General features: G+C 41.8%; 1 protein-coding gene across 1 annotated transcript in view; it reads left to right on the top strand.

Annotated features, from left to right (window-relative positions):
- The first annotated feature begins 11,821 nt into the window (after positions 1 to 11,821).
- The window catches only part of KIF12 (kinesin family member 12), a 32,323-nt gene continuing 17,899 nt past the window's right edge, over positions 11,822 to 26,245 (top strand). Inside the window, exons 1-16 of the mRNA XM_027869630.1 lie at positions 11,822 to 11,980; positions 12,116 to 12,181; positions 12,331 to 12,409; positions 12,849 to 12,976; positions 13,355 to 13,430; positions 14,000 to 14,134; positions 14,386 to 14,521; positions 16,320 to 16,411; positions 17,719 to 17,863; positions 19,115 to 19,233; positions 19,456 to 19,557; positions 19,959 to 20,064; positions 20,437 to 20,527; positions 21,923 to 22,009; positions 22,218 to 22,335; positions 22,465 to 22,563. Coding sequence (XP_027725431.1) covers positions 11,940 to 11,980; positions 12,116 to 12,181; positions 12,331 to 12,409; positions 12,849 to 12,976; positions 13,355 to 13,430; positions 14,000 to 14,134; positions 14,386 to 14,521; positions 16,320 to 16,411; positions 17,719 to 17,863; positions 19,115 to 19,233; positions 19,456 to 19,557; positions 19,959 to 20,064; positions 20,437 to 20,527; positions 21,923 to 22,009; positions 22,218 to 22,335; positions 22,465 to 22,563 — 1,620 coding nt within the window. The 5' untranslated portion in view covers positions 11,822 to 11,939. The remainder of the gene's footprint in view (positions 11,981 to 12,115; positions 12,182 to 12,330; positions 12,410 to 12,848; positions 12,977 to 13,354; positions 13,431 to 13,999; positions 14,135 to 14,385; positions 14,522 to 16,319; positions 16,412 to 17,718; positions 17,864 to 19,114; positions 19,234 to 19,455; positions 19,558 to 19,958; positions 20,065 to 20,436; positions 20,528 to 21,922; positions 22,010 to 22,217; positions 22,336 to 22,464; positions 22,564 to 26,245) is intronic.

Raw genomic sequence — 26,245 nt, 5'->3', positions numbered from 1 at the left:
TCTGAATACAGATCAAAGCATACTATTTTTCACTTTATTTGTTTCATTTTTTTTTCTTTTGGTCTGTCTTCTTTCACAACATGACTAATATAGAAATATATTTTGTATGATTGCACATGTATAACCTATATCAAATTATTTGCCCTTTCAGGGACAGGGCAGGGGAAGGAATGAGGGAGAAAATTTGGAATTGAAAATTTTTTAAATTAATGTTAAAAATTGTCTCTACATGTTAAAAATTAGGAAATAAATAAAATATTATTTTTTAAAAAGACAATAATCCAAGACAATTCCAAAGGATCCCATGATGAAAAATGTTATCCACTCCAGAGAGAGACTTGATGAGCTCTGGGTGCAGATTGAAGTATATTTTTTTTACTCTATTTTTCTTGGGTTTTGCGTGTGTGTGTGTGTGTGTGTGTGTGTGTGTGTGTGTGTGTTTGCAACATGACTATTATGGAAATGTTTTGCATGACTTCACATGTTTGATTGATATATTGCTTGCCTTCTCAAGGAGTGGGGAGGGGTGAGGAGAGAGAGAATTTGAAACTCAAAATCTTTTAAAAGAATATTAAAATTTTTTATATGTAATAGGGAAATATTTAATGAAATAAATAAAATATATTTTTAAAAAGAAAGACTTAGCTACTCTGGTCAATACAATTACCCAAGACAATTCCAAAGGACTCATGATTTTTAAAAAAAATGCTATCCACCTCCAGAGAGAACAAGTGAATTCTGAGAGCAAATTAAAGCATAATTTTTTCACTTTCTTTATTTTTCTTGCTTTTTTTGTAACATGGCTAATATGGAAATACGTTTCACGTGATTTTACATGTATAATTGATATATTGCTTGCCTTCTCAATGAGTGAGGCAGGGGCTAGAGGGAAGGAGAGAATTTGGAACTCAAAATTTTAAAAAAGAATGTTAAAAATAAGTAAACTAATACAATTTAAAAAAAAATAAAGTGACAGACCCACCAGATGAAGAAATTCATTGTGGCGGAAAGAGATATTGTCTGAGTCAGGCCTACTAGAACCCATTTCTACTGATTCCTAGGTTGGAACCCTCTCCACTAGAGTAGATGGTCCAGCAAGAGAAGTCCGATGGGAAGGCTGCAGTTGGAGGCCAGAACATCCAAATGGACTGACTTCATGGTCTGAAACTGCCAGGCTAATTGCTTTGCTGTTGGCTTGGATTTGGTGCTATTTAGATGGCCAAAGTCAACAGTCAAGTTGGGAACCAACCAGGGTGTTCAAAACTTGGTGTCCTCAGTCCTCAGCACACAGCAGTTATTTCTGCTCATCACATGCATAATAGTAATCAGAAGCCAGAGAGAGTCTCCCTCAGGGCTTTATCTCTTCCAGATGCATAATTGAACAAATGTCACCAGACAATCTGAGTAATGGGAGTTCTACCTTGTTCCAAGTCCTTCGAAATGGCCTGGTGTAATTGAAAGAACATGGGATTTGGAGGCAGAAGGCCTGGGCTTGAGAAACCTAAGCTTTGCCACTTGCTACATGTGTGATCTTGCAAAATCACTTTTTCCTTCTGGGGTTCAGTTTCCTTGTTTATAAAATGAGAAGGTTGAACTAGGGGTTCTCTACCAGCTCTATATCTCATGGAAAGTTTGAAGTGCCACACAAGAGGAAGATGAAATGGTAATACTTCATTCACCTGGATTCCACTTCCAGTCACTCATCTATCCTGTGTATAACAAAAAGTTTAAGAAAAAAAAAGTCCAAAAGAGCATGACAATAAGTCATGAAGGCTCCACACTAAAGCTTATGAACTTAATTCATTAGAGAACTTCTCAGGCCTTTAATTCGAACCTATTGACTCTTGTTTTACACACAATTCTAATAAACGTTATGATCTGGATTCCAGAAGATTAAAAGCAAAAAAAAAAAAAAAACAGAAAACAAAGGAGAAAGGATACCATAGGTATGCCAGTTAGCAGTGAAGGAGGGAGCAGATCTTCTTTTTAAGTGAGGCACAGGGACTCAAAAAATACAGCCATTTGGGACCATTTAGTATAGGGACAACTAATCTTATATACTGCAATAGGTCTTGATTAAACCAGTTTGATTGAAGGAGAGTTTTCGCAGGGTAATGGTGGTAAAATAATAATAATAATAATAATAATTGAGAAATTGATAAGAACCAAATTGTGAAGAACCTTGAATGCCAGGTTAAGGATCTGGGACTTTATCCTATAGGTAATGAGAAATCACTGAAGGTTATTAAACAGGGAAATAATATGATTAAAGGGTGTGCCCATAAAATGTGCCTAGACCAATGCACTGTGCTAGGTCACCTAGGCTAGCCATCTTCTTAGTGCCCCAAGCTCAAGACTTTCCCTTCATCTTGTTCCAGGCCAAGCCCCATTTGGTCATTGTTTGGGCCACGATTGGCTCAGAATGACTGTAAATAACAATTGTTTCTGTATTGGTCAGAAATTCTGAGGGTCTTCCCCTCCCAGATCAATTTTTTTTGACTAGGTAAAGAGGCCTTTCTCTGCCTCTTTTCTTATTAAAATTTAATCACTAAATGAGTATTGCCTCAGTCAAACTGAGACCCATCAAAGACCTTAACTTGAAAAGGCCAAGGCTCCCCACTGCATCCTGGGTCATCTCCAGTTGCCCTGATCCCTATCTGGCCACTGAACCCAGATGGGTCCAGAGGAGAAAGTGAGGCTGGTGACTTTGCACAGACCTTCCTCACTTAAATCCAATTCACCTGCATGTCATGGCATCACCTTCCTGACATCATGGTCCTCTTTGAGAATGAAAGACAAACAACAACAACAACTCTTCAAAAATAAAAATGTAACCATCTGAAACTCTATTCCTTCAAGACCCAAAAAATTCAGTAAATTCATGTGAAAATCTAATCTACGGTGAAGTGTTGTTGGGCGTTATTGGATTCATCTGTTATACCTTTCCTCTCCTATCCCACTTCCACTGTAGATAACACACATATATCCTAGGAGAGGCCTTTAATGCCTTCTTGAAAAGAAATGGTTCTACTGGTGAAATTTCAAGGCCCTCAGAAAATTGGTGAGGGAGAAACTTTGAAATGGTGTTCTAAGGTGACTCGTGATGACTCTCAAATTATGCCGTATGAGTAGCTTCGTCTTCTGTTTCCTCTTCAGGCCCACCCTGCTCCCCTCCTTGGTTTTCCCAGGAAGGTCTCTAAGGTCCAATTCATTTCTAAGTTTCTGGGAGCCTATGATTCTATCATTTTCCGTTGCACCCTGAGGACTGTGGGGCCTTGCCATCTGCCCTAAAATGGAGCCCTTCAGCCTTTGGAGGCCTTCTGCCTCCATATCCCATCCCTGTAATATATGTATTTTCTCCTCTAATTAGAATGTGAGCTCTTTGAGAGCAAGGACTGTCTCAGTTTTCTGTTTGCACCTCTTGCACATCTTAGCACCAGACTTAGTAGATAGTGAATACTTAATAAATGTTTTTTCATTCATCAAATGCATTGACATATTTATCATTTTAATCAGATAACATCTAAGCTCACTTCTGTTTGGTGAATTTCTTTTTTCAAAACTTCAGAACACCCTTGATTTATTTAAAAGCAAATAAGAAAAGCAAGAGGATTGCAAAGTTAGGATTGGATTACAGGATTATAGATTTAGCTTTGGAAGGGAACTTACCTAGTTTCATCTCTTTATTTTGTGGAAGAGGACACAGAGCCCCAAGAGGTTAAGAAACTTTCCCAATATCACACAGGAGCCAAGATTCAAATGTAGGTCCTCTGACTCCAAATGCAGCATTCTTTGGAAATCCCTTTGGGTGCCTCTCTAAAGGACCTCCTCTCTCCATCCCCATTCCCCTTCATTTATATGCCACCATAACTTAAAAGAGACAGCATGAGAAAAACACCAGGCTTGGAGTCAGGCAACTTGGATTTGAGACCTGGATGCTGCTTACTCACACTTTAACATTAGACAAATCATTTCCCCCTCTATCAGCCTCAGTTTCCTCCCCTGTAAAATGAAGCAGTTGGAATAGACAGTCTCTAAAGTCCCTTACAACTCTGACTTCCTAGAATACTTTCAAAAACAGTTGTGGAAAGACTTATTTCCACAACCACTGGGAAGTGTTGGTTAAGTGTTCCTCTGCAGTGTGGAACTCAACAGAGCGAGGTGGGCAGACACAAGTGGTCCAAGTCCTTTTCTGCCTAGAAAATTTCAGAAGAGTTAGAAGCAGGTAAGCCCTGGTTGGGAATGTACTTAAAGAGACGTAACATTTGCCCATTATTGTTGGACACATTGACTGAGAAGCAGTTTGAGGGCAGGAGCTGCTATTTCCCAAGATAAAAATGTCCCTAAATTAAAATTAATTTTTCTGTCACAGATATGCTGAATATTTGTGGTTAAGCAAGCTGGTATTAGTCTGCAAACAGGAGGGCAGTGAAAATTTGAGCTATCCTATCAACTGGTTATGAAGGACTTAATTTGAACTATCGAGATTCAGACAAAGGACAAAAATCACACCCATACCCAGGTCCATCATGGGCTTTGTCATTCTTTTTGTTTTTTGGTTTGGTTTTCTTTTTGGCTAAGCAATGGGGTTACACCCAGGGTCACACAGCTAGTAAGTGTTATATGTCTGTTCTCAGATTTGAACTCAGGTCCTCCTGAATCCAGGGCCAGTGCTCTATCCACTGCGCCACCTAGCTGCCCCAGCTTTGTCATTCTTGATAAGGAAAACCCAACGTGTGTCTCTCCCCTGCACCAGTCATGGCAGAGATAGTTCTGTTGTTTTCTTCAGCCCTTCAGAGAAGACCATTCTCTTAGTTCTTAGGACTCTGTTCCCTTGGTTACTTCCCACTCCCCTAACCCCCATTCTCTCTGGAAGAAAGGTGAGGCAGAGATCAGTATGAACCAAGGGCTCTGGCGCTGCAGTTAGAAGACCTGAATCCAAGTCCTGAAATGAGGAAGTTAGACTATGGCCTCTGAGGCCCCTTCTAACTCTAAATCTCTGACCTTATGATCCCATTTTCCAGATGAGGAAATAGGCCTATGGATGTGAGGTGACTCCCCAGGTCATTCTGCTGATTAGCTAGTGGCAGAGCCAGAACTGGAATTTGGATTTCTTGATTCTCAATCCAGTACTATTCCCATTATTCTACACTCCCCTTCAGGCACTGATGGACTGAATAACCTGTCTGGGACATTCCATTTGTAAGGACTGCATTACTACTTCCCACCCAACCCCTCAAGGTTGGTAGGCTACAATGAAAATATTCCATGAAATGAATGAGAGTTGCCCTTTCAGTCAATATTAATTCAGCCGATATTTCTCATACACTTACTATGTGCAGGGCATAGGACTCCTACCAGGTACTTTTCTCATTACTCCATCCTACCACAGACTCAGAAGTACTATCCCCACCGCCCTCTGGTGGGAAAGTCCTCCAAAGGTTTATCTTCCCCTAGCTGGACGGAGCCAGGAGAGGAGAGATCTTTCCAAGTCTTCACAAAGCTTCCTTGTGCCTTGTTGCAGAACAAGCCTCTACTGCCCCCCAGTGACATATGGAGAATCACCCACATCCTTTATGGGCAATTATTCAAATCATCTGCATCTAAAATTGGATTCAGTAGAGATTCCCTCAAGAACACAGTAGCATTATTCTCTCATCTCCACCCTATGGACAGTGCTTCTCCTGTTTCATCAAAGGGGCAGGAGAGACTCCTACAGGCTGATAACCCACTCACCAAGCAGCTTTCATAAGCCAGCTCTTCACCCTCCTCACTTCGCAGTGGGAATGTGCCTCACAGTAAAAAATTAGGGTTAAGTCTGGGAGCAGGGATGGGTAGAGAGAGGAGTTAAGAGAGGAGGGAGACCAGTAAGGTTCAGTTGCAAAATCTTTGGAGGAGAAGCCATCTTCTATATCTTTTGCACAATGTCTTGTATATAATAGGCACAAATCAAATACTTTCTGAAGATGCAATTAGAATTATAATTGTAAAAACCGTGACCATTGTGGCCACGTTCAAAGAAACAGATTTCTATTGGTGATGGTAAGAAAAGTGACTGTGGTGGTCATGGTCATGATCAGTAATATTATATTTTGAGTTATGTCTCAGCTTCTAGAAACTATTTTGTATTTTATATGTATATTTTGTATTGTTTCTCTATGTGTATAACAGAGATTCTTAATATGAACTATTTTTAAAAATCTTTTGATACTTGCATTTCAATATAATTGGTTTCCTTTGTAAGCCTATGTTTTATTTTATTCACTTAAAAACATTATTTTGTGGAGTCCATACATAGGCTTCACCAGACTCCAAAAGGGTCTATGACACAAAAATGTAAAAAACTTTTGGTGTACATGTGGCTTTCCTCCCCATCCCTACCAGAATGCAACCTCTTTGAGGGCAGAAACTGTATCATTTTGTTTTGTACTTTCTCTAACTAACACAATGTATGATAATGACTGAAGCTCCCTCCCGGTATTGATATAAATTGTTTTTTTAATCAACCATCCCCTTCAGAGTATTATTTTTTACATTTTCTATATTCAATTGAATAAACATTTCACAACAAATAACGCAACCTACTATGTTCAAGGCACTGCAAAGGAAAAAAAGAAACAGTCTCTGCCTTCAAGTTTGCTTCTGTTCTACTGGGGTAGGTGAGGAAGATGGTGATTTAGTATAAGGATGGTAAGGACAGTAAGTTTATATTGATATTACTAAACTGTAAGCTCCTTTTGTGTCTTTTTTATCTGTATCTCCCTCGAATGGCACATGGCACATGGGAAGCATGGTTGCCAAATGGATGGATGGATGGATGGTTTTGATAATATTGAGAATAAAGGTGATGGTGACAATAGCAAAGATGATCATGATGATGAAGAGGATAGTGGTGTAATAGTGACACTGGTGAGGCTGATAACATGATGGTGATGAGAGGTGATCATGGGACAGTAGAAAGAACGTTGAATTATGATTCAAAGGACCTGAGCTCAAGTCCCAGTTCTACCACTCACTAGCTATTTCACTTTTGGCAGATTATTTAGACTCTAAGAGACTCAGTTTTCTCAGTTTGATAATATGATAACTACTTCATATCATGTTGTAAAAAAATATTCCAATGAATGTAGAATCTCATCAATGTGGACATTTTTCACAATGAAGTAGATTACAACCTATCCACACCTACTTATGCCTTTCAAATCTCATCTACATCTTCTTAAGAAGAGTAAGTCAGTCAACTTGTGAGCCTTAATCATGTTCTCTCATGAAGACACTACTTTTTAAACCTTAAAGCACTCTACAACTGTGAATTACTATTATGTAATGGAAGTGATTAGAAAAAGCTGTGTTTTAGACAAAAGAGCACCAGATTTAGCATTAGAAAACCTAGGTTTGGGTCCTGGCTCTGCTCCTTCCTAGCTAGGTAACTTTAGATAAATCACTTGACCTCTGTGATCCTCACTTTCCCCATTGGAAAAATGGAGAAATATTTGCATTACCTTCCTCAAAGTGTTTTGTGGGGAATAAATTAGTATATATATTTCAGAGTTTATATACATTTGAATTTCTGTTATTAAAGAAAGCTAATGAATGAGAGTGACAGTGATGACTAAAAAAGATTTTCCTATGAACAGCCTAGTGTAATGGAAATAATGCTGGATTTGGAATCAGAATACTCGGGCTCTTCCCCAATTGATAAGTGGTCAAAGGATGTGAATAAACAATGTTTGCTTGAAGGAATCTAAGCTATCAATAGGCACAGAAAAATACCTAAATCACTAATAATGAGAGAAATGCAAATTATAACCACTCCAAGATACCACCTCACACAGAAAAAAAAATTAAATGCTGAAGGGGCTCTTAGAATCCAGGTACATTAATGCACCATTGGTAAAGCTGTGAACTGGTCCATCCATTCTAGAAAGCAGTTTGGAATTATGCCCACACAGCTATTAAATTGTGCATACCCTTTGATCCGCAATACCAATATTATACTTCCTATACTTCCAGGGATCAAAGAAAGAGGAAAAAGACTCATATATACAAAACTACTTATAGGAGCTCTTTTTGTGGTGGAAAAGAATTGGAAAGTGAGGGAATATATACCCTTCAATTGGGGAATGGCTAAACAAGTTTTGATGTATGAATGCAATCAAATACTACTGTGATGTAAGAAATAATGAAAAATATGAGAGGACTTGTATGAACTAATGCAAAGTGAAGAAAGCAGAACCAGGAGGAATATTCATACAGTCATAGCAATATTGTAAAGATAATCAACTTTGAAACACTTAGTAAGTCTGATCAGCATAATGACCAACCACAATTCCCGAGGACTCCTGATGGAACATGCTATTTTCCCCTAAGCAGAGGATTAATGGACTTGGAGTACAGATTGAAGCATATTTTCTTTTCTTGCTTTTTTTCCTGGATCATGGATAATAGGAAAATTTGTTTTGCATGACTGTACATGGCTTTTGCTTTTCATACCTTCTCTATGTATGGGAGAGGTGGAAGTGGAAGGAAAGAATTCGGAATGGAAAATAAAATAAAATTACATTAAAAAAATAGGAAGACCTGGGTTCAAATCTCAGTTCTGTCTCTTACTACCTATATGAACATGGACAAATCATGTCATCTCTCTGGTCCTCAGGAGTCTCCTCTGTAAAATAATGAGACTGAGAAAGATGATCTCTTCCAAGACCAGAGTATCCATTACAGTTCTGAATCCTATGATCATATGTAAAATAAGCCTGGAATGTCCTGCATGAACCATACGCCATCAGCATCTATTCTTAGAGTCCAATTATACCAGGGGCTTTGACTTACAAGTCAGATAGTCTGGTAGATCTTTCCCACATTTTATTCTGCCTGCAAGGAGGAACCCACTGGCCTTACTTTCAATTTTGTTTCTCATTTCAGTGTTTTTGTGGACACTTTCTGTTGTTTTCTAAGTTGTTTTCTCCCAGATCTGGGAGATTTTTGCATTTATCCCTGACCCTGGCACTTCCTCTAAATAGGAGGGTCTCAAAGAAGTCCTATTCCAGAACTTGAACTTTCTACATGAAGCCTTTCCTGTTCCCTTCCCCAATAGTACTTAATTACCTTGTGTTTGTTTCATATATACATTTATACGTATATGCTGTCTCCCCTGTGGAACATAAGCTCCTTGAGGCCAGGGATTGTTTCATTTTTGTCTTTTTATACCCAGCACCTAGCACAGTACCTGGGTTGTAGTAATTGCTTAATAAATGCTTATTGTTTGTCCGGCACATATGGGTCCTCAATAAGGTTCATTGAATTGTTTATTTTAAGTCTAGGGATTTGAGGATAGAACGCTGCAAAGCTAAAGGGGATGATCAGATATGCTAGGACTTGTGCCTTCCAACTGCTTTGGAACTATCCGTGGTGCTGAACGCACCTCTGACCTAGGGGAGACTGACAGCTCAGCCCTGAGTGCCCTTTACCCTCCACTCAGGCCAACCTCTTCTCAAGGCATCACTATCTCTCCTATTCCATGCAGTCTTGAAGGGAGAACTGATGGTGGAAAATCATGTTCTAGTATTTAACCCTCATCCCCTGACAATTAATGTACTTAGGTTTGCTGGGAGGTAGGGAATGGGAAAGAAGAAGGGAGAAAGTTCCCAGGGCCTCAGTTCACCATTTCTGTTGAATGGGAACAATCTGAATTCTCTTACCAAAATGAATTTGATTGACGATTTCAGGGCATACACAAAATTTTAAATTATCTGCTTTTTAAAATGGGAGGAAATATCAGGTATCAACTCCAGGCTCATTTCCAGAAGAATAAAATAAATGCTTCAGGAATAACCAGCCATGGAAAGATGACTAGCATATGAGTAAATGATGGTATGTTAATACAAAATACAAAGGATCAATGCTTAGAAAATATCGGAAGCATGTGTGGGAGGGATGGGGAGGTTTGTCTCTCATCACTTTCCATTTCCCTTTCTGTACTCCATCCCTACTCCAGGAACCTTCTTCCACCTGTCCCCTCAGTATCCAGTAATTTCATGTTTTTCTGAGCTTCCCGGACTCTGTCTTCTTTCTTCCCTGACATTCTGATATCATTGACATTAATATCTAGAATTTATATAGCACTTTAAAGTTTGCAAAATGCTTTACAGTTATCCCATTTTATCCTCACAACAACCGTGGGAAGTAGGTGCTATTATTATCTCCATTTTACAGATAAGGAAACTGAGGCAAGAAGAGGTGGACTGATTTCCCCAGGATCACACAACAAGTAAGTGTCTAAGGCTGGATTTGAACTCTAGTCTTCCTGATTCCAAATCTAGCACTCTACACATTTGTCCTTCCCATACCTATACCCATTCTGTCATCAAGTCTGGTGCTTAACTCAGAGGTTAGGCAGCTAGGTAGTGGAGTGGATAAAGCACTAGGCTTGGAGTTAGGAAGACCTGAATTCAAATCCGGCCTCAGACACTTACTATCTGTGTGACCCAGGGCAAGTCATTTAATTTCTGTCTGACTCAGTTTCCTCAACTTTAAAATAGAGATAATAATAGTACCTACCTTAAAGGGTTGTTGTGAGGATCAAATAACATATTTGTAAAATGCTTAGCACAATGCCTAGCATATCATAGGCACCAAATAAATACTTATTCCCTCCATCCTTTCTCCCCTTCCCAATGGTAGAAAAAGAGCCACCCAATTCAACTAATTCACTCTAAGAGGTATGCGCCTCATAAAAGAAGTTTGTTAACCCAAATGATTTTCTAAGTGAAGTTCAGTCCATTGAGATCCAGAGAAGCAAATCCTTTCAGACAGGGTGGGGTCAGTGAGGCTCCATCCATGGGGAAGTCTTTCCTTGAAGAAATTTCCACGGTGAGCATGGAGCAGGATAAGTGACTATGACTTCATGTAGGATTGGAAGCACATAAGTTGTCCCATATTTTCCCAGTGTGCCCAACTTACTCAGAGCCAGACTTCAAGGAGTTAAAGAGGCCAGCTCTTCTGTAAACCAGTCTTGGTATTTGGACATTTTTCCCCAGACAATCTTACAATGTTTAACCAGATCTCCACTACGCTGCCTCCCCCCGCCACACACACACTCCTCCTGGGGCAGTGGGGAGGAGGAGAGGAGAGTCTTCTCTGCCAAGTTCAGCCCTGGCTTCAGAAGAGAATAAAACTGGCAGCTAGGGAAATGACATCTTCCTTTTAGCTAGGACCTTAGACCTGAGGCAGATCCTAGCCCTCTCAGCTTAGTAGCTAGAGGGGAGCAGAATCTTGGGGATAACTCAAGTAAGAAGCAAAAGGACTCAAGTCCCTTTCTGGCAGGGGATGTCAGGGTCAGGGTCAGGACATCTGAGTTCTAGTCATACTTCCTCCACTGTCTGACTTTGAGAAAATCACTTCCCTTATTGAGATCTCCCTTTCCCCAGCTGCAAAACAAGAGAATTGGACTAGATGGTCTTTAGGGTATTTCTGAGATCAAATGTTCTACAATCCTTATTATAAGAAGAGAAAGGGCAATTGTCTTGGAAAAACATTCCATCTCATTTTTATTCTAAAATGCATCGTAAGCAAAACTTCTTATTGAATGGGGCCCCTTGTGAACGCTACCCTGAGGCTCCACCTTGCTCTTAACCCACCCATGTGGTAAACCTGCTCCAGACATTCTGTGGGGGTAAATCTTTAACTACCCACATGGTTTACAGCCTTGGGCAGATTCCCAATGGCTTCCTGGATGGGGAGTGAGTTTTTAACCTTACAGGGGTTGAGGGAGGAGGTGGGGTTCTGCGTGGCATCAAGGAGGAGGGGTTATTGTAGAAGCTGTGGCAGGGTCTACTCCCCTCCAGGTGTGAGAGTTTAGAGTGCTTCATCTCTTCCACATGCACTGGCCTTCACCAGACAAAGGCCCAGCTATGGTCATAGCAGGCACATGATCCAGCATGGAAGTCAGAAATGAAGAGCCCTTCCAGTGTCCCACTGGGTGAGTCTCAGGGCACCCTGTGCCCACAGACTTCATGGTAGCAGATGGAGCTGGTGGGATGGACAGGGATGAGCAGAAGGGTAGGGTAGGTGGGGGTAGTTGTGAGGAGGTGGTGACTTCGGTGACTTTCTTCAGGAACCAGCCCCAAGCCCCGGGAGAGAGGGCAGAAGGAATGGAAACACCTATCCAGGTGGTGCTTAGGTGAGGAATTGTGGGAGCATGATCCTGTTTGAATCTGAGGGAAGGGTAGATAACGGGAGATGAACTAAAGAAAGGAGTGGAAGGGAAGGGATGCAAGTGCCGAGTGAAGTGTGGAGCAGGGACCAGAGAGTGAGATTGTGCCCCTGCAGAGTCCGCCCCATGAACCAGGCTGAGCTGCGTAGGGGCGAGCAGAGTGTTCTTCACTGTTCTGGCCCCAGGACTCTGCGGGTAAGACTTTCCCCATCTACCCCCTCCCACATGGATTTCTTCCTTCCCTGCGTATACAACTTCTTTTGTTCGGAGCCCAGTCTTAACCTGAATCCCCTGTTTCTTTAGTTCAGAGGGATCTCTGTCCTCCCAGTGCCCCAAACTCCTCACCTAAACTCCCTCAGGATGGAGATTTCCTCTCCTGTCCAGTCCCCCAGAGCTAGAAGTAAAGGAATCAACCAGAGTCACCTCAGCTGTGTCTTAAGTCTCTATCTGGATTCCTCAGACCTCTTGCCCTCGAACCACTGTCCCACCTACCTCCCCTTCAATCTCTTTTGTTCTCACTCTCTCTCTCTCTCTCTCTCTCTCTCTCTCTCTCTCTCTCTCACACACACACACACACACACACACACACACACACACCCCTCTGGTTGGACCCTGAGCTTCCACACATCCCCAGGTGAGTCCTCTAGGTGGTGGCCGGGATATAGCCTTTCACTTCAGCGTAGTGATGGATGGAGCCCGCACTCAGGACGAGGTGTTCCAGGGCAGTGGAATCCAGCGTCTAGTGGAGCTTGCTCTCCGTGGGTAAGGTTCCTGTCTATTTCATCCACTCTCAGCCTCCCACTACCCTTACCCTCTCCTGGACCCCAACCCTTTTTCCCTTAGTTTCCCAACCAGTACAACTTTCTCTCCTGCACAAGTGAGTACTTCCTAGGGCTAATGCTGGAGTAGAAAAGCCCAAGATCAGGAGTGCGGAACCTGCCCAAGACCTTCTCTTCCAGCTCCTAAGTCCCTCCAGTCCCACCACTTTTCCCTGACTTATTCCCTTTCTCTCATTCAGTCCCAACCACTCATGATCTAGCCCTTCTCTCCCATTCCCTCTATACAATCCCCAGTCTCTGGGTCCCATCTACCCCTGGCTCTTTATCTCAGTATCTATGTTCCAGCCTCTCCTATTTTCAGTTTCTCCTGCACAGCCTTCACCTTTGGTCAGACAGGCTCCGGGAAGACCTATACTCTGACAGGGCCTTCTCCCCAGGTAAGTATCACTCCATTCCTATCTATGGAACCAACCTGAGACTTAGAGATCATCAAGGTGACTGATCAATAATAACAGTCATTGGTGATCTCAGTGCTCCAACAACAACAACCAAAAATACTAGCTGAAGGAACAAATAACCTTGAGTCATAGCATAAGAGATTTAGGTTAGACTTTTGGAAATTAAGTTTGTGTAGAAACATTTAGACTAAACAATCCCAGGTCCATGCTAGTAAAGGTGGCTTAGGCCCAATACTGTAGGCATCAATAGCAATTGTGTTCCATGCAGTTTTTAAAGTTGTTTCACATCTTAGTTGATCCTCATAATAGTCCTGTGAGGTAGGCAGGGAAAGAGATGCCATCTCTATTTTACAAATAAAGAAGAGAATGAAACTCAAAGTTTAAAAAAAAAGGTTCGTCACTTGAGTTACACAGAGTAAGTTAGTGACAGAGCCAGTCTCGTGAAGGATCCAGGTCTCACGGAGCTCAACGTACTGTTCTTTCTACCACTCTGTATCATTACTGGGTTCTAGACTTATCTCCACCCTTAGCCTTCCCTTTCCTTGTAGGGAGAAGGGGAAACTGTGCCCCCCAGCCTAACGGGGCTCATGCAGAGGTCCTTTGCCTGTCTCTTGGATAAAGTCCAGAATGTTGGGACCCCCATCACTCTCAGTGCCTCTTACTTAGAAATCTACAATGAACAGGTGGGGCCAAATAGGGTAGAGAAAATAGGAAAGAAGATCTTGCTCAAGAAGTCTTGTATTTGGGCCTTGGGGAGGGAGTATCAGATTAAGAGGGGCACGGGAATTAAGATGAAAACATGGATGAGGGGTTTGTTGTCATGGAGGTGGATTCAGGACTGGAGTCAGGGGCTTATGCCTACCTAGGAGTACTAGGAGAGGGTGATCCATGGGCAGAGGGCATGTGGCTCTTCCCTCTTCATTTGCCCCTCCAGGTTAGAGACCTGTTGAGTCAAGGGCCCCACCATCACCTCCCTGTTCGCTGGAACAAGACCCGGGGCTTCTATGTGGAGAAGCTGAAAGCAGTCAAATTTGGCACATTCGAGAAAGTGATGGAGCTCCTGCTGGAAGGTACAGAGCCCAGGGGTCCCTGGGATTAGGAGCATCACTCAAGAAACTTTTTGAGCAATCCTGTACCCAATGATGACTTAGCTCCTAGGAATCAGCTAGGGAAAGGAGTACAGACAAGTATGTGACACAGTCTCTGTTCTCAAGGACCCTCTAGTTCATTTGGAAATATAAGATAGGGATACTGAGGACAATTCAAAGCAGAATATGATACTGTATTTGAATTCAAAGGAGGGTTCTTGGCGGGAGTGGGAGAGAGAGCACTGTCTTTTTGAAAAAGGTGATATTTGAGTTGGATCTTTAAAGGATGGATAGGCTTTCAATGGGCACAGCTGGGGTGGAGGAAGGCACTGTAGGGAGAGAGAATTGTGTGGAGAAAGGCATAGAGAAAGTCAATCACAAGTTCACAAAACTATAGAGTGGGAAAGGACCTTGGAAGTCAGGTAGTTTAAATCCCTCATTTTACAAATGTGGAAACTGGTGGTCATAAAGGCAAAGTGACTTACCCAAGGCCACACAAATGGTACAAAGCAGAGCCTGGATGTAAATCCAAGTCCTCAGACCCCAAATCTAGCATTCAATTATCTAGTAATATAGTAGAAAACGCACTGGACCAGAATTAGGAGACCCAGGTTTGAGTCTTAGCTTTCTGTGACATTGGGTGAGTCATTTAAATTCTCATCTTCAGTTTCCCCATCCTTAAAATTGGGATTTAGTGGGGGTTTAGGTATGAACTACCCTTACGTGTAGCCTAAGAGGAATTATCAACTTTTTGACCCACTAGTAGTTCATTTTTCTTATTCTCATACTGGAGTTTTAAGGCAATATTTTGATATTTCCTTATTAGTTACTAGTTATTAGTATAATATCTCTCTCATTAATCAATTAACATTGAACTCCCATTCTAGTTAATTAATTTTTATTTAATTATCTGGAGAAATTTATTTTCCCATGTTCTCATAGGCTTTTGAGCATCTCTCTACATCAAATTCCCTGACAGCCTAGACTTAAATAAACATCAGAGTTAATGACTATACTATTTATTAATAGTATAATCAACAATAAAAAACCATTCACAAACAATTGTTTAAGATATACTAGCTATGAGAAAACCATATTATGTTTAACCAAAATTCCAATTATTAACTTTTCTTCAGTTCTGTAAACGTAGCCCCACCATTTAGTTTTCTCAGGAGGCCAATTACAGACTTTTCTAAGGAATTCTTTTCTTGTTTCTTTCAAAGACAAAAGTTGGACCCAATTCTCTAAGGAAACAAATTTTCTTAAGCCTTTTTTTCTCTCCTGTCTTCAGATATCACAATTAATAGTCCCTTTAGAACAAATGTTAAGCTCTCTTTCTCCTCACGGATTCCTCAAAGAATAACAGTTAAATTGTAATGACAAAATTTCATTGCCTCTTAAACATACAGTAATAGAATCTATAGTTTCTGTGGGAGAGACTATTGAAGTTGATATTCCAGGGATAATAATCTCCACCCTGCCTATTTCTCAGGGATGTTGTAAGGATAAAATGAAGACTTAAATTTGAATACATTTCATAAACCCAAAATAAAATATAAATGTAATGTAGCTTGTTAAAATCAAAAGCCATGGTGTGTAGGCAATATGGAGATACTTTGCTAGATAGAAATGAGTAAACAGATTTTTTAGGCCTACAGATAGGTACCTTAGCTGACTCACTCACCCAAGGGACCCAGCCTGGGGATAAGGATATGTCTACTTCTTCTGCACATCCCCAGTCACAGGATTGAATCTTTGCCCATACCACTGTCCTCTCCAGGTCTGAGGAGACGTCGGAGTTCAGCTCACAGTCTGAATGAGGTCTCCAGCCGTAGCCATGCCCTATTCACCATCCATATTCAGTGCCCTGTTGTGAGTTGGCCTCACAAAGAAAGGAGTGTGTGTGTGTTGGGGGGGAGGGGAGAGGAGGATATTTAGTGTGTGTCTGGGGGAAGGGAGGTGGCAGGAGACAATGTCCAAGATGTTTATCTTAGAAAAGAAGCTCCCAGAGGAAAAGTGCAAGACACTGCCTGACTTTCAGCCTCAAATAAATTTGTCTTTCAATTATCCACCAGTGAATTATCTCCCATTTGTTTCTTACCTTTCAGGATAATTTTAATTTAATAATGTTAATTTCAGGATAATTCCCCACCTGACTCATCTCTCCAGCTAACACAGACTGGGCTGTACATAGCTTGAAAATTAATTCTGCTAAGATGGGGGCAGGTATAGGGAACAGAAAAGAGGAGGAAGAATATGGACTAAAGAGGAGGGATTGATAAAGCCCAATAGAAATAAGTGAGGCAGCTAGGTGGCGCCATGGATAGTGCAGGGCCTGTAGTTGGGAAGACTCATCTTCCTGAGTTCAAATCTAGCCTCAGACACTTACTAGCTGTGTGACCCTGGGCAAGTCACTTCACCCTGTTTGCCTCAGTTCCCTCATCTATAAAATGAGCTGGAGAAGTAAATGGGCAAACTATTCCAGTATGTCTGCCAAGAAAATGAGGTCATAAAAAGTTGGACATAACTGAAAAAAAAATGAGTGAACAACAAACAGAAATAACTAAGCATTTATTAGTTATTTTGGCCTATTGGTAATGACCGCTTCCCTTTCCATTGGTGCAGATAATTCAATTCTATACCAAATGACAGATTGGTCATACCAAGGTAACTGGGAACTCTTCAAAGGGTCCTCAGTGTCTCCCTTCAAAAAGAAAATGAGGATTGTCTTCTAGTATTTAAAGGGCTATTATGTGGAAAAGAGATGATAATGCTCGTCCTGCTTAAGCCTCAGAGGACACAGCTAGGATCAATGGATAGAAGTGGCAGAAAAACAAATTTTGGTTCCACAAAAGGAAGACTTCCTAAAGATTAAAGCTGCCTCTTGGTGGAATGAGTTGTTTTGTCAGGTAGTGAGTCCCCCATCACTGGAGGGACTTCAAACAGAAGCTGGAGCCCAAATAGGGCTGGATTGGGGACCAGAAGACCTGGGTTTAAATCCTGACTCCATTATCTATATAACCTTGTGCAAGTCACTAATCTCTCTGGGTCTCAGTTTCCTCATCTATAAAATGGTTAGACCAGATGACTTTTCAGGTCCCTTTCAACTTTAAATCCCCAACTTTGGATGAGAGGAGGGCAGTACCTCCCAAGTAGGCTCCTGACTCTTCCTTCAACAGGGGTCCCCCAGCAGGCCAAAAGAGCAGACATTTGGAAAGCTGTGCTTTGTAGATCTGGCGGGCAGTGAGAAAGTAGCAGCCACATGTTCTCGAGGAGAGCTGATGCTGGAGGCCAGCAATATCAACCGCAGCTTGCTAGCCCTAGGTAAGCAGAGAGGGTTGGGTTGGGATGTTTTCTCCACACCTGGACTCTCCTTTTCCATCTTCCATTAAGCAATACACTTAAATTTTTTTTAATTAAGAACCCATTTTGTTTTAGCTCTCTCCATCCAATGAGGGGGAGCAGGTGAAGACCTGGTCCCCATTAGATTTGGCTTATAGTCTTGTGGTGATACCATAGAATCATAGGATGTCAGAGCTCAATGACCCATTAGAATATGGAAAGGTAGAAATGAAAGCCTTAGAAACCACCTAGTTTGACCCCCTTCATTTAATAAATGAGGGAATTGAGGCTCAAAAAGGGTAAAAGCCTTGTATGTGGTCAGACAGCTAAACTCTAACCTTCTTGAGGATAGGGCCCACGTGTTATATTTAGTTATATCTCCAAAATGGCATCTAACATGTAATAGGTTGTTGTTTGGTTTGGTTTGGTTACTGGACTAGATCTGAGATGTCATTCCATAGGAAACTGCCAGTAAAGAAACTTCCTCTGTCAATGCATGTCAGCCTCTGATCTGCAATTTATGGTCTTAAACAATTGTTTGGGGTACCAAGAGGTTAAGTGACTCACCCAAGATCACACAGACAGTATGTGTTGGAGGAAGGATTTGAACCTAGGTGTTCAAGATTGTGAGGTTGGCTCTCTATCCATTATGCTACACTTTTTCTCATGTAATGCGAAATATTCAGTAAATTTGAACAGAAACAATCCATATCTCCTGAGTGCCTAGTGTTCTTTCCTCTAAACTCTGTGTTCTCCCAGAAAACTATTATTATTCCTCAACATCAAGAGCAATGAGTAGATTTAAGTCATGTATTCTATTATACCCCCTTAAGTACAATAAGAATTTGGAGGAGGAAGTAGTGAGATAATCAATGAAGAATTCCCATAGGAGGTAGAGTTCTGGGCTGGCCTTGAAGGATGGGGAAGGCTTGGATATTCAGAGTATAGACTGAGCAGAAGCACATATTTGGAGAAAAAGAATTAGAATCACAAGACCAAAGTTTGAATTCAAGCTCTTTTAATTCCTACCTGTATGACATTGTCTAAGTCATGTAAACTTTCTGGGTCTCAGTCTTCTTCATCATTTAAATTATGGAGTTGTACCAGATGATTTCCAAGGTTCCTCCTCGTCTATGATCTTATCCCTTGCCTTCTTAGCCCCCATGGAAGAGCCTTGGGGAATATGGCGGCCCCATGGATTTCCATGGAGCTCACCATGCTAACCACCCACAGGCCACTGCATCTCTCTGCTACTAGAACCACAACAGAAGAAGAACCACATCCCCTACAGGGACAGCAAGCTCACCCAATTGCTGGCAGATTCTCTGGGTGGCAGTGGAATCACCCTCATGGTATGGGGTGGGGCACAAGGAAGGAATACTAGAGTTAGGAGTCACTAGGTCCTCTCAACTTTTCAATCCTGTACTCTTCTCTGGCCCCCATGGGAAAAGTCCAAGGGAGAAGGGACTAGGCAGGCTTACAGACTCGTGAGGGTGGAAAGCAGAGATTCAGGAAAAAGGGCCTTCTTACTCCTCTTTTTTCCCTCTCCCAACTAAGCTCTGACCTTCACACAGGTGGCCTGTGTGTCCCCTTCAGCCCAATCCCTCCCAGAAACACTCAATACACTACGTTATGCTAGTCGAGCTCAGAGGGTCACCACCCGGCCCATGCCTAAGGTAAGAACAATTTAGTTGGGACAGTATTGAGGAGATTTGGGTCAAGTAGGGAGTGGAGGGGAAGACTAGGGCCAAGGTTGTTACTAGGGACCATTACAGCTGGGGTTAGGGGGACAAATTGTGGTTTAGTGGCTGGAGTGATAGATTTAGAATGACGGCCTGGGTTTGAATTCTAGGGCTGATATCTATTGCCTGTGTAACCTTAGGGCAAATAGCTTTACCTCTCTGGGCCTCTGGTTCTTTCTCTCCAAAATGTTGGGGTTGGATTTAGATGGTCTCTAAGACCACTTTCAGTTCTAAATCCTATCCTCTAACTGGATAGGTTAGTGTTAGGGCAAGGCTGGGGTCAGAACAGACATTAGCCATCTCTCCTATTAATCCTCCTAAGCTTTGCTTTATAGGATCCCCTGGGTCCACAGTGTCTTGGCCTTGAGGAGGAGATCCAGCAGCTCCGTCAGGAGAATTTGATGCTGAAACAGAGGCTGGAGCAGCCTCTGGGTCACAGGGGTATGATGGTTGGGAAGGAGACCTATGACAAGAAATTCATGAACCTGAGACAAAGGGGTGGTAAAAATAAGACTGAGTAGGACCAAACCATGAAGGAGTTCATCCAGTGTATGGCCATCAGGGAAAAGAAGCATGCCCTGGATCTGCTGTTAATGCCTTCTGAATTTCAGCTCCCTGGGATGAAGCCTGAGTCATGCCACCTTAGTTATGGATCTGATAGGGAATAGAGAAAGTGCAGAGACTCAACCTCCCTCCCATCATTACCCTATCCTCACCCCCAGCCCAGCAGGAAGCTGAGAGGGGATCTCCAAGCTTCCCACAGGGCTTCTGGGTAGCTCTACAGATCTCCCTTCTCCTCCATTCCTTCTGTAGCCTCCAGGAGCAAGGGGTCCCGGTCTGGCTGGGCTGAGAGAAGCCTCTATGGGATGCTACAGGAGTTCATGCTAGAGAACCAAGAGCTGAGGTAAGGCCTCTATCTTTGCCCCAGCCCCCATCCATTTGAGAACAACCTTCTCCCTCACACCTCATAGAGCATTTGTTTTTGTTTTTTTGGGGGATTTTGTTTTTTTTTTTTGGTGAGGCAATCAGTGTTAAGTGACTTGCCCAGGGTCACACAGTTAGTAAGTGTTATGTGTCTGAGACCAAATTTGAACTCAGGTCCTCCTGACTCCAAGGCCGGAGCTCTATCCACTGCACTACTTAGCTGCCCCTGAGCATTTATTTTAAACAACTCTCAGATATACTCAGATGATAATCTCTGTCTGCTTCAGTTTCTTTATCTGTAAAATGGGAATAAGAATAGCACCTGCCTCCCAGGGTTATTGTGAAGATAAAATGAGATAGTATTTCCAAAGTGTTTCATAAACCTTAAAGTACTATATAAATGCTAGTTATCACCATCATCGTCATCATCATCATCATCATCATCATCATCATCATCATTATTACATTGTCCTATTCCTCTACTAGACTATAAACTCTGTGCGGATAGGATTGTGCCATATCTAAAGCTTTTATCTTCCCAAAGCATTTAGCAAAACCCTCTCCATACATGTTTGTTGTTAGCACTTCTATCCTGACTGACCCAAATCTAGCTTTCCTAACCTGGGTATTACCCTTCCACATTCCCTCTCCACATCCTCCCCCAACCAATCTGTGTTGTACTAGAAAGAACCATGGCCTTGAGAGCCAAGATCAGGTCTCTATTCACTCAACGGATATTCATTGAGGACCCACTATGTGCTAGACATTGCAGGGGGTACGAGGAAATATAAATATAAAACACAAGACACAGTCTCTGTCCTTGAGGAGCTCACACTCTGAGAATTCTGATTTTGGAAGTCATTTCTCCTCTCTGGGCCTTCTTTATCTCTGTCAAATGAGAGGATTGAATTAAATTATCTCGCAAGTCCCTTCCCAGTTTAACATTGTGCATTTGTGTGTGTGTGTGTGTGTGTGTACGCGTGTGTGTTCATCAATAGATTTAGATTCTAGTCACAGTTCTATCACTAACCAAATTTGTGACCTTGGGCAAGTCACTTCCCTATTTGAGATTCAGTTTTCTCATCTATAAAATAGAATAATCTCTGGAGTTCGGTGAGGATCCAGTCAGAGAAGTTGTACAGAGTATGATATGAATATGAGGGCTTATTAGAACACGTAGCCATCCAGATCCGCTGCTACCCTCGTCTCTCCCAGGACCATTAGTCCTACTTTCCATAGGCAGTGGGTCAGACTGTCCCCAGTGATGCCTCGTGACCTTGGAAACCTGATAGAGCGATTCTCTGCATAAGGAGCAGAAGAGGGGATAGGAGGAGAGGAAGAAGGGGTTTCTCTTCTTGTCATGCTCTTTCCCCAGAGAGGAAAAAAATCAGCTTCGGAGCAGCAGGGACTGTGCCTGGAAAGAGAAGCAAGCCTTGGTTCAACAGCTTAACGAACTCAACAGGTGAGGGGTTGGGATGGGGCTGAGGACGGGACCTCAGCTCGGTGGAAGTCCTGGGAAGCCTCGAAATCAAGGCCATGCTGTATGGAGACTGTGCCTCCTCTCCCCAGGAGCCCAGAAGGTGCTGTGGTTCCAGGAGGGAGAGCTGATGCCCAGTAACACCCAGATCTCTTCCTTCTTCCTGAAGATACTCCCCTAACATCTCTTACAGGCGCCTCCTCTGCTCTGCCGGACGCAGTATCCGATGCCCTCCTCAGCATTTCTGCAGTCCCTCCCTGCTTTGCCCCTGCTCGGTGTCTCCAGGGCACTGCCAAACTCTGGCCTGCCATGTGAGTCTAGCTCCCTGGACTCGGTAGAGACAGGAAAGCAGAAGGACCCATCTCAGCCTGGGGGGCATGTGTGGACAGAGGTCCTCAGGACTAGTAGGTGTCTTCACGAGGCTCTCCTATGTGTAACAGGTGCTGCCTCCCCTCTGTTCTTGTCACTGCAACCAACTCTGTTTCCTGTGCTACACCCCTCTGCCTGCATGTGCTGGTTCTCGGCTCCGTCAGGCCCAGGTAGGACAAGCCATGGCAGCAAAGTGGAATAGGGATGGGTTGGAAAAGAATATGATTGGTTTCTACTAGAAGTAACCCTGGACTCAGCAATAGGACACCTGAGCTCTGTATGGAACCTTGGATGAGTCACTTCCTATCCATGGGTCTCAATTTTTTCATGTGTAGAACAATATTACTTTATATTTACTTTGTACAATACTTGGATGTTTTCATATTGTTTTCCCCAATAGAATATAAGATTCTTGAGGACAGAAACAGGTTCATTTTGGCTTTCATCGTATCAGTGTTTAGCATAGTGCCTGATACCTAGTAGGCACTTAACAAATGCTTACTGAATGATTATAGAATCTTAGAGCTAGGTGAAGCCTCAGTTTACCTAGTCTCAATCCTATTTGAAGCAATTTCCCTAACAAATGATTCTATAGACTCTAGGCTCAATTCTTACCTAGCCTGTAATCACTGAATGGGTGTTGCCTCAAACAAACTGAGACCTGGGAAAGACCTTAGCTTAAAAAGGCCACAGGGTCTCCCACTGCATCTGGGATCATTGCCAATCATTCTGATACATGTCTTCCCACTGGACTCAGAAGACCTGGAGGAGAGAGTGAGGCTGATGACTTTGCACATCTCTAGTCATTTCAATCCAATTTTTTTCTAAGTCAAGATATCACTCTCCTGATGTCATTGGTCCTCTTTGAGAATAAAGGACTAACAAAAATCTGTGAGAGCAATCAGTTCTAAATCTATCTGCACAATGTCTATTGAGGCAGTCTGTTCCATTGTTTAGTGGGAGCCATCTCCAGTTGTCATGATCTACATCTTGCCACTGGCCCCAGATGGCTGTGGAAGAGATAATGAGGCTGGTGACTTTGCACAGCCCTCCCTCACTTAAATCCAATTCACTTGCAAATGATGGCATCACCTTCCTGATGTCATGGTCCTCTTTGAGAATGAAGGACAAACAATAACAATAGATTCATTATTGAGTAACTAATTGTTAGCAAGCTCTTCCTTCCATTGAGACAAAATCTGCTTCTGTACCTTCGGTTCTATGTGGCCAGGCAGAGTGTGTCTAAACCTTCTTCCATGTGAAAGCCTTTATTATCTTTAAAAGAAAGGGGATGGTCTGGATAGCCACTAAGCTCCCTCCCAGTGCCATGTGCTCCTTGTCTCGGTCATTTCCAGGCTAAACATTCTTAGGATGATAGCATTAGATTAGAGCTGGAAGGCTGACTTAGAAGGATGATTTAGAGGTCATCCAAGCCAACTCATTCATTTTACAGATGAGGAACCTGAATCCCAGAGAGAAGTAATTTGTCCCAAGTCTCATAGGTAGTGAGCAGCAGTGCCAGGATCAAACTAGAGCTCTCCACATCCAAATCTTGTGTTCTTCCCATTAGAAAATCTACCTCATATTTCATGATTTTGAATCCTTTTACCATCCTAGCTGCCTTTCTGTAGATGTACTCCAGCTAATGTCCTTCCTAGGGTGTGCTGTCCAGAAATGAATACCATTCTCCTGATGGGATCTGATCAGAGTATAAGGGATGCTTTGCTCTGATTAATGTAGCCTGAGATGGGCCACATCACATTCTTAACTCATGCAGAGTTTGCTAGTAGTTAAAATCCCCAAAGTCCTCATTTTCTTAGAAGCAGCTAATAGCACAGCAGATAGATCAGTGGACCTGGAGTCAGGAAAACCTGAGGTCAGATTTAACCAGTTACTTACTAGCTGTTTGACCCTAGGCAAGTCATTTAACTTCTGTCTGACTCAGTTTCCTCAACTATAAAATGGGGATAATAATGACACCTATTTCCTAGGACTGTTGTAAGATTTAAATGAGCTAAATTTTCAAAGTGCTTAGCTGTGTCTGACACATAGCAGGCACTTAATAAGTGCATGTTTCCTTTCTTCTTTCCACATCCAGCCATATTTATACAATTAATTTTTGTGTGTGTGTGAGGCAATGGGGTTAAGTGACTTGCCCAGGGTCACACAGCTAGTGAGTGTTATGTGTCTGAGGTCAAATTTGAACTCAAGTCCTCCTGACTCCAGGGCAGGTGCTCTATTCACTTCACCATCTAGCTGCTCCTACAATTGATTTTTTAACCCAAATATTGGACTTAATATTTATTCCTATTAAATTTCATCTTTTTATTCTCAGTCCACCATTCAAGCCTATCTTTTTTTGAATATTGATCCCCCAAGTTGTTAGTCCCTCCCAGCTGCATGATGTACACACATTTAATGAGTACATCTTCACCTAGATCAGCATTTTATCAATAAATTTTGGAACAGCACAAGACAAAGCACATGCCCTGTGATATGTCTCTAGAAACCTCCCTCCAGGCTGACCTTTCTCTCAACATTCTTGGTGTCTCATCTAACCAGCTCTAAATCTACCAAGCTGAACCCTCATCCAATCCATATCTCTCTGTCTTGTCCATAAGGTATTGTAAGAACCTTTATTAACTGCAAGATTGCTGAAATCCAGGTATACAATTCTAGGGTGTTTCCTTAATATGTCCAGTGTACAAATTCTGTTTAAAAGAAAGAGTTGGAATGACATGCTTGTGTATTTTAAAATTCTTATCAAGAACTTAACAAAAAACTCAATATAAATATATTCAATACCTCCCCCTCAAAAAATACCTTAAGTTGATCAGTCATATCTGACTCTTTGGAACCCCATTTGGGGTTTTCTTGGCAAAGATATTGGAATGGTTTGCAATTTCCCTTTCCAGCTCATGTTACAGATGAGGAAACTGAAACAAAGAGAGGTAAAGTGACTTGCCCAAGGTCACACAATTAATAAGTGTTTGAGGCCAGACTTGAACTCAGGTCTTCCTGACTCCAGACCCAGCGCTCTATCCACTGAACTACAAAAGTTGGTAGCATTAACAAATTATCTGCTATTCCCTCTATGTTCCTTTCTGATCTCTGCCCATTCATATTTCTACCAAATATTCTTATATTATGTGCAAATATTTTAGTTCTTCATCTTGCATTGTTTCATATGACTTTCTGTATTTGCAGATTTCTCATACATCACTCTTAATGTTATGTTCAATTATTGCACAATTTGTTAAACCATTCTTTAACCATTGATCACTCAGATTCTTTCCAATTTTGTTTTTGTTACAAATAACACTGCTATGGATTTTTTGCCCTTTACTTCTCATGTTATGTAATTTTTATCCATGTCTCCCCAGAAATCCTCTGTATAAGATTTGATGCAAAACACCCAAAACCTTCCTTAGTTTCTTTTATAGTTACATGAGTTATATGTGTGTGCATACATATTCTTTTTTATTACACCCTTAGACCATATTTCAAGTCATTTAATTTCTGGGTCAAAGGGTATAATCATTTGTGTAACTCTTATTGTGTGTGGTCAGGTTGTCCTTCAAAAAGGCTACATCCTTTCACAATGCCACCAGTAATGTAACAGTGTACCAGTTGCCCCCTCACCTTTACTAAAGCTAAATTCTATAATTCAATTTTTTCCCCAATTTAAGGCACATAAAATGGTCATTCTAAATTGTTTGCTAAAAAAAAAACCTTACAAATTTGAGGTTGAACATTTTTGTCTTTGTGATTATTTTAATAAGTTTTTGTTGGTATTTTCTGTTCTTTATATCACCATACTATTGCATGTATTCCTCTCCCTTCCCCTCACAG

Source organism: Vombatus ursinus, unplaced genomic scaffold (assembly GCF_900497805.2).
Source record: "Vombatus ursinus unplaced genomic scaffold, bare-nosed wombat genome assembly UNPS02014793.1, whole genome shotgun sequence".
NCBI classification, from domain to species: domain Eukaryota; kingdom Metazoa; phylum Chordata; class Mammalia; order Diprotodontia; family Vombatidae; genus Vombatus; species Vombatus ursinus.
Note: the sequence above shows the minus strand (reverse complement) of the source record. Positions and strands in the feature narration are given on the sequence as shown.